At 41.5% G+C, this 7,592-nt stretch overlaps 1 protein-coding gene across 1 annotated transcript; it reads right to left on the bottom strand.

Annotated features, from left to right (window-relative positions):
• Window positions 1-359: 359 nt before the first annotated feature.
• On the bottom strand, window positions 360-2,983 carry fhl5 (four and a half LIM domains 5). Its single transcript, XM_062440054.1, has 5 exons — window positions 2,822-2,983; window positions 2,460-2,634; window positions 1,056-1,225; window positions 693-879; window positions 360-511 (listed from the first exon to the last, which is right to left on the bottom strand). The coding sequence occupies exons 1-5, from the start codon at window positions 2,981-2,983 to the stop codon at window positions 360-362; spliced, it is 846 nt and encodes a 281-aa protein (XP_062296038.1).
• Window positions 2,984-7,592: the final 4,609 nt, after the last annotated feature.

Raw genomic sequence — 7,592 nt, forward strand, 5'->3', positions numbered from 1 at the left:
CATAAAGCTTTAAAGAAAAGAAAACATCTTTATAGAAACATCACAGGTTTTGTGTGTGTGTGTGTGTGTGAGAGAGAGAGAGAGAGAGAGAGAGAGAGAGAGACAGAGAGAGAGAGAGAGAGAGAGAGAGAGAGAGAGAGAGAGAGAGAGAGAGAGAGAGAGAGAGAGAGAGAGAGAGAGAGAGAGAGAGATATCATTTATAACCCCAAAATAAGCATTTGACATTCAAAATGTAAATGTAAAATTTGTTTATGCATCAGCCATGCTGGGAAAAAAAGATTCATGAATCCTCAATATCTGTATCAGAATATGATGTCTTGATGTTATGAGGATGAAGCTGTGACTGCTTGGTGGAAAGGTCACTTCTCCCTCCCACAGTCGGTGCACAAGATGTTGTCGCGCTGGGTGAGGAAGCCGCGTCCCACCAGTGACATAGCGCAATGCATGCAGGTGAAACACTCGCTGTGCCACTGGCGCTCCTCAAAGGAGATGTACTTGGCCCCTGCCAGACCTGAACACATCAAACAAAGATCCATGTGTTTACATAATATGCAGGCTAATGTGAGATCTTCACCTTTCTGTTTGTCTGACAGTTCCTACACAAGTGCAAAGAATGGCCTTAAAAATTAGCTGCATGAGCTGCATAGGCGGTGCCAGAATGAATGAAAGCGTGAGTGCAGCCAGTGACTCACTGGTGATGGGCTTTGTGCAACCCACGCACTTCTTTGCATACAGGTTGCTGAAGCATTCGAGGCAGTAGGGGTAGTTCTCCTTGGAGGTGAAACGCTGACCCGACAGCTGCTTTCTGCAGCCGATGCATAGGAAACACTCACGGTGCCAGGGCTTCTCTTGGTAGGTCACTCCACCTGTTGTGATGGCCTAGAGGTAACAGATACCCAGGCAAGGGTGAAAGAACATACAAACACAAACAAACATTAATCTTTCTAAGCATCCCTTTTTTACACAGCCACGGTGTAAGTAATATTAACTATACCAGAGTCAGGGGGATTTACTGCAGCAGTCAATAAATATACAACAGTCAGCTGTTACCCTACCTTCTTACAAGCACAGCACTGGTAGGCAAACTGCTTCTCAAAGCAGGGCACACAGAAGTAGCCGGAGTCTTTTGGGATGAAGGACTTGGTTCCTATTGGCTGCTGGCAGCGGTGGCACAGGAAGCAGGTCTCATGCCAGCTGTTCCCCTTGTATTCCATTTTGCGGGAACCTGGCACGAGGGACAAGAGCAGCTTAGTCAGCATATGGTACCTTTATGACAGAAACACTGCAGCCCAAAATAGTCTTTTTTTAACTGTTGGGATAGGACAATATTGATAATACTAGAAAGAATTTAGGGAAAGGGAGATATTGCATTATTGCACTAGTGTAATGTTTTATATTGTAAATGTATTTTGTTATGTATGAATGTTAGTCTTCTTCTCTGCATAAATAATAATTAATGACATAATTATTATATTATTTTGAAAATAATTGTTTTTGATGAAAGAATTTATTAGCTGTACTGAAGCTTTTTATCATATAATTGAAATCTCAGTTTTTAAGTTAACATTGAGACAACTGGGCAACTCCATGTGCTGAGGAAGATCATAGGATATGATCGACAGCTCCAGAAGGAATAGACTATGTGGTGAGGGTGCTTTGTCAATCCCGGCTTGTAAAATGTTTTTCCCCCTGCAAAACTCATAATTTATCAATTTGGGCCTAACAATATACCAAATGTATTGAATTACCAGCATTATGAATCTCTTACCAACCTAAATGTACTTATCTATAATAATTATATATAATAATTTTGGGAGATATGTATTCTTACTTTCTTTGCCTAAAAACACATTTCATTGATTCTACCATTTAGATATTTTTAACAAGAGAGATGTAACATGTCAGTGAATGTTAGTGAGTTATAGAAATGCTGGAAGTCAGATTTTGTTTCCACTGGATGGAGCCAGGCTTGCTGTGTCTGCCTGTTTCTAGTCCTTATGCTAAGCCAAGTTAAATGTCTGCTCTTTTATTATACAGATATGAGAGTGGTATTAATCTTTTAATTTAACCCTTAGAAAGAAATACATTTATTAGGACAAACAAATACAAAAAAATAGTTTGTTTAGTAGCTATTGTGGCCTGATGTTTGTATCACTTGATCCTCATAATCAATGAAGTTTGGCCATTTATCTTGGGTTTGTTAATGGTTAAACATCCATTTCTTTCTTTGAACTTTAAAGACTTCAGATCCATGTTGACTAGAAAGTTAATTCGTAACCCTGGTAACCGTAACAGAATGAATGACAGAAAGCTCCAGAACAGCTAAATGGACCTTGTGGTGAGATTGTTTTGTCAACTAATGTTTCCAAAGTAAATAAGACAACGTATCAGCAAATAGATATTAGGTGATATTGTCAAGCCCTATTCATCATCATTACCATCATCCTCACAGCATATACCTGGCATGATGGTTTTCTTGCAGGTGGTACACTTGGCGGAGTAATCAAGGGCGTAGCACTCCGTGCAGAGCAACAGATCATCCTTGGCTGCGAAGGCCTTTTCCACAAGAGAGCGGCTGCACTTGGCACACTCGAAGCACTGCTCATGCCAGTGGTGATCCTTATAGGACAGGTCCTGTCAACATTTAGGATAGTATTTACTGCACTGATATGCACAACTTGGATTGATAGAAGCATGCAAGTTAAACTAGAAATAAAGAGTTCATGTCCATAACACACATAAACATACACAAACACAATTTTCATTCAAACATTACTGACTTCAAAACATTATTCACGGGCCATCATTGTTATCTCCTTACCTTGCAGTTACAGCCAATTGGTGAAGAGCAGCCCTTACAGCAGTTAGCAAACAGGTTCTCATAGCACTTAGTGCAGTACTGCGTGTCCTCTTTCATTATGTACTTCTTTCCCAGCAGGGAGTCTTTGCAGTAATGGCAGTCGAAATGCTCGCTGCTGGACATTGCTGTTTGCTTTTCTTAGCTGCAGGTCAAAGAGAGCAGGAGGAGGAAAATTGGACTATAAAGAAGAATAGGAAAGATGAAAAATGCCCTCTAATAGTCCAGGCAATCTCTACCCCCTCTCAACAACCAAGTTAAGAGGCCACAGAATTGTTTCCCCTTCTTTCAAAAGAATCTGGAAAAAGCAGTGTTGTGTAAAGAAGCAAAAAGTCTCTGTACCTCAGTTGATATGGGACGAAGATGAGGCTGAGCTGGGGCTGCACAAAGCGAGCAGTCCAGGCACAATGATGGGGCCGGGATGAAAAGGGGTAAGGCATGGATTAGGGGTATCCACTTGGGGGGCTCTTCTATAAATACTGGCCTTCTTATTAACAGTAATCTCTGGGGAGAATGGACATGCTCCACTGCATCATCCTGTACCTTTTAAGGGAGCTGATGGTGCGCAGATCACTAAGCCTTTGAACTGACTTAATCAGTGTTGCTTTATCCCAGAAAAGCAAAAAAGCAATATGAAATGCACTTTAGAGAAAGACGATAGACATGATAAACTACTGTGCACTTCATATCAATGCCATGTCATCAAGCCAAAATGAATGATGACCATCAATTTCACATGAATATACATCAAAAAGTGAAAGCCTTTGAGCCTAAAGATGCAAAACCTTTTCTTTATCATGCACTACTATCACTTTGGACATTGCTTCTACAGTAAAGATAGTTTGCCATTTGAATGCTGTGACATTTCTGGACACACTTGTGGCCTTTGTCAGTGCCTGCTACACACACAAGCAGTTGCAGATGGCATATGAGAGGTAGGGGCCAGCAGCTTTGTGGTTGCCAGGTACTGAACTATATTGCCAGGACCTCTCAGTGGCTATTGAGAGCGCCTTGGCAGCACTTCAGAAGGGGGAGGCTGCAGGCCTGTCGATGTTCAATCCATCCATGGCTAAATAAAGGAGGAGCAGCAGAAACAACAGTTTGATGGGGACCATCTTGCTGATAGTGATACTGTTATAAGATCATTAGAAACCCAAGTATGTTTCAGTGGGACAAAAGCTCACAAGATATGGTGTCTCTTGTTTGTATGTGTTGTATTCTTGCCTCAGTCAACTACACCAAGTGAATGCACAGTGGTAGCACGTGAGAAAAACAGCAAAAATGTCTTCAGCATCTGTGATTGACAGTTGACTAATTACATTTCAATCTTGGAACATGTGCTTCATATCATTTTTCAAAAAGGATCAGGGGGCGGACATCTTCATAAAAATAGCCTGGGAAGACCACCAGCCCAGCCCACAGGCCTAATCCTTCGTACACACACACACAGGAAGGTCATTAACGGGGATGAGGCTGAAAAGAATGTCGAGATGAACTCTCTTCCCCTCTGTCTTCTCTCAACATTCGCTTGACTTCTTTTTTGTAAAGAAATGCATCTAGAATTAAACTCTGGTGATAGATAAATGAGATCCATTTGGCCCATAGTGTTGGAACACAAGTCTGTGGTGTACGTTGGTGTTATCTACAGCACACATCTCTGACGAATAATGTAAGGCTATGTTATTTTTGACCTTACAAGATGTATGTTATGTAAGGCTTTCAGCACAAACTAACCATACCATCTAAAGAATTCAGGTGTACGAACTGTTTCTGATTTGAAGTCATGCCAGCCTTCAGGTTCTGCTTATTTCTAAGTAGGTGGATCCACTGGATTACACTAAATTATCTGCCGCTCTGGATTAAATTATTACTGTATTGTGTCCTCTCCCCCTGCTGGTGTCCAGATCAGCGGCTGCGAATTACAAAGCCATGCAGACCTTAAATAAACCCAGAACCAACTGTAGGACAAATATAGTCAATGCCTCTCAAAAGCTTCTAATCTTTGTTACATTGGTGGCTGCTGCACAGTATGTCTGTCATCATGTGACATCAAACCAGGGTGGAGGTGACCTATATTCCACAGCAAACAAAAACTCTCATCTCTTGAGTGTGTTGGCATAATACAAAAGTCACGATAAACACATTGCATGTCAACAGACAGCATGATTCACTGGATGTTAAAGCACAGATTATTGTTCTGTATGTTGTTTTTATATTGCCAGCTTTAATCTGAATTAGTGCATGCAATTTTAACATAAGGGCTTTGATTTGTGTCATATCTGATAGATAACAGGTGCTGGTCTTTGTCTCTTGGATTATTAACTTTTACACCAGACTGTGCCAACACTGTGGAGCAAAAAGCTTGCTGATCTTGCATACTCCTTTGCCTGCTTAATCCTCTGAATTCAACTAGTGAGCAGCTGCCAACAGATTTTGTATGCGGCCAGTCTAGCCCCAATAAATAGGCCTTTATTTGACCTGGCCTTGGGTGTCCTCTTATCTTAATGTATTCAGTCTTTACAATCAGGTGTCAGTGGCTGTTTTTCCCCCTTAATCAAATGATCTCAGAGAAGAAGAGAAGCGTTTACTTTGTTGGCTCCTTTGAGGTGGTGGCTTGTTGTAGACTGAGACAGATCAACGCGACACAGTTGCATTTCTCTGAAGCACAAAAGGCTCACCGCACCAGAGTTGACAGCTGGTTGGCATGGTGATGACAGCATAAGTGGCATCCATTAGGTTGAGATGAGGGGTGGTTCTAGTCGTTAGTGAGAGGACTCACACAAATCTGGCCCTTTGAGCAGGCCTCTGCGCTCTTCGCAAGATTGCTTTCAACGCAGCATTTTGGACTGAACAGGATAGCCACATGGGGGGGGGGGTACAATCTACTAAGTCTACAATCTCACAAAACCTTACACCCCTTCAGGGAGGCCCTGTGAGCATCTGGGTAATGCCTCAACTAACACTGCCCCCCTCCCCTCCCCAGTTCTCACCAAAATGAGTCATGGTATGAGTGGGTGACAAGACCTGTCGCAGAGCTAGACATATGATCTCCAGTGCTAAAGAGGAGAGAAAGTTGTCTCCTCCGAGGAATGTACAGCCCATTAAAATACTCTCCTATCCCTCGTGTGCTCCTAACCCACAGATTTTGTGGCATTTGGATTAACTGTATAGACAAAGCTGCTGATTACCTTTTGGTGACAGTGGCAAGTCAGAGTACAGGTTTGCTATTGAGAACATCATCTAAATAAGGACTTTACAGATAGAATTTTGATCAACTATTCACAGCCTGCATCTGAATTCTAACATGCCTGTTACAGAGAGAAAAAAAAACAGTGTTTAGTATACTTCAGGCAGTTTCAGAACCAACACTTCAGCTTTAAGCCTCAGCTTTGACAAGAACACTTTGCCACTGTTTTCTCAGTGCCTTGTGCTGAAATCTTTGATCTTAAACTTGCGATTACTGTTTTGGTTAACTCTCACTGCTCTCGTAGCACCACTTGCAGCATCAGCTCACTACATGCCCAGCACCAAATGGCAGACAAAGTTAGTGATTATCAGAGCAGCATTGAGAGGCTAAAGGGCCAGATATTTGGTGGAGACCCAAAAAGAGCTAAAAGAAGAGTGAATACTGGACTTATTCACAAAGACACAATTCTGAATTAATGCAAATGCTGTTTATAGGGCTTACACATTCACCATATGAATTGAGTTTCAGTTTGTTTCTGCTGCCCCAAAGTGGCCAAATTATCAGTACAGTTGTCAATTGAAAAACCAAAACAATTTGCTTTAGAAAGCGTCACCATGAGAGACGCATTTCACATTCCACGCATAGTTTGATCCATTGTTATTACTATTGTAGCTGCTTTGAGATACAATAGTTGCAAACTATAGTCATATTTTGTAGTGTTTTTTAACCAAGTATGAAATCCTTCGCTGAGGACAATGCCCTTCTTAGTTGCACTTTCTGGAGTTCTGTAAACTGGAGGCACAATCCCCTCCATGCCACCTGAACTTTCACATTAATCCCCAACTGGCATCGATGGATTATTCACACCACTGATCCTGGCAACACACACTTTTCACACACTTTGACCTGTGGCGTTAATCGCAGGCAGTTGACAAAGATGTGTCATGTCTGTGTGGTGGAGAAGAAGACTGAAAATACCAGAGTGCTAGCGAGGATATGGGGTAACTAACAACAGCTGGAGGATCATGGCGTAACCACCACAACACAGTCTTCTTGCTCTCATCAATCACTTATCAAGGCTTTTGGATTGCTATTTATACATCCTCCTGCATTGCACGGCACTGTATGACAGTGTGGGCAACAACTGTGGAAATTGCATTGGATATAGATGCAAGAAACACTATATTATGTGGCATGATGTAAAATGTGTCCCAAACAACTAACTTTGTCCAACCTGAAACCTCAAACTTTCAAATAGGCTTTATACATGAAGTAAAACAATGGAAATAATTAAATGTATAGGAATAGTTTGACATTTTGGGAGATGCACTTGATTTAGATGAAAAGATTTCTACTACTGTCATATCTGTACGGTACAGCCAGCAGGCAGTTAGCTTTGCTTAGCATAGAGACTGGAAACACATGTGAACCTCATCTGTATTCATTCATTAGCCTGCCAGATGCGACCGTTAGCAAGGTTATTGTGGAATGTAGAAGTTGCTGAAAAAGTAAAGTTGCTTGTTAAAAATTATTTTACAGAAAAAAGAA

The sequence above is a fragment of the Scomber scombrus genome, chromosome 19 (assembly GCF_963691925.1).
Source record: "Scomber scombrus chromosome 19, fScoSco1.1, whole genome shotgun sequence".
NCBI lineage: Eukaryota > Metazoa > Chordata > Actinopteri > Scombriformes > Scombridae > Scomber > Scomber scombrus.

Excerpts from the sequence above, each read along its gene's own strand:
- fhl5 (XM_062440054.1), bottom strand. The coding sequence starts at position 2,983 with ATGTCCAGCAGCGAGCATTTCGACTGCCATTACTGCAAAGACTCCCTG. Across the intron at positions 2,635-2,821 it reads CAATTGGCTGTAACTGCAAG|GACCTGTCCTATAAGGATCA; the intron begins GTAAGGAGATAA and ends AAATGTTGACAG. Across the intron at positions 512-692 it reads TTGCACAAAGCCCATCACCA|GTCTGGCAGGGGCCAAGTAC; the intron begins GTGAGTCACTGG and ends TGATGTGTTCAG.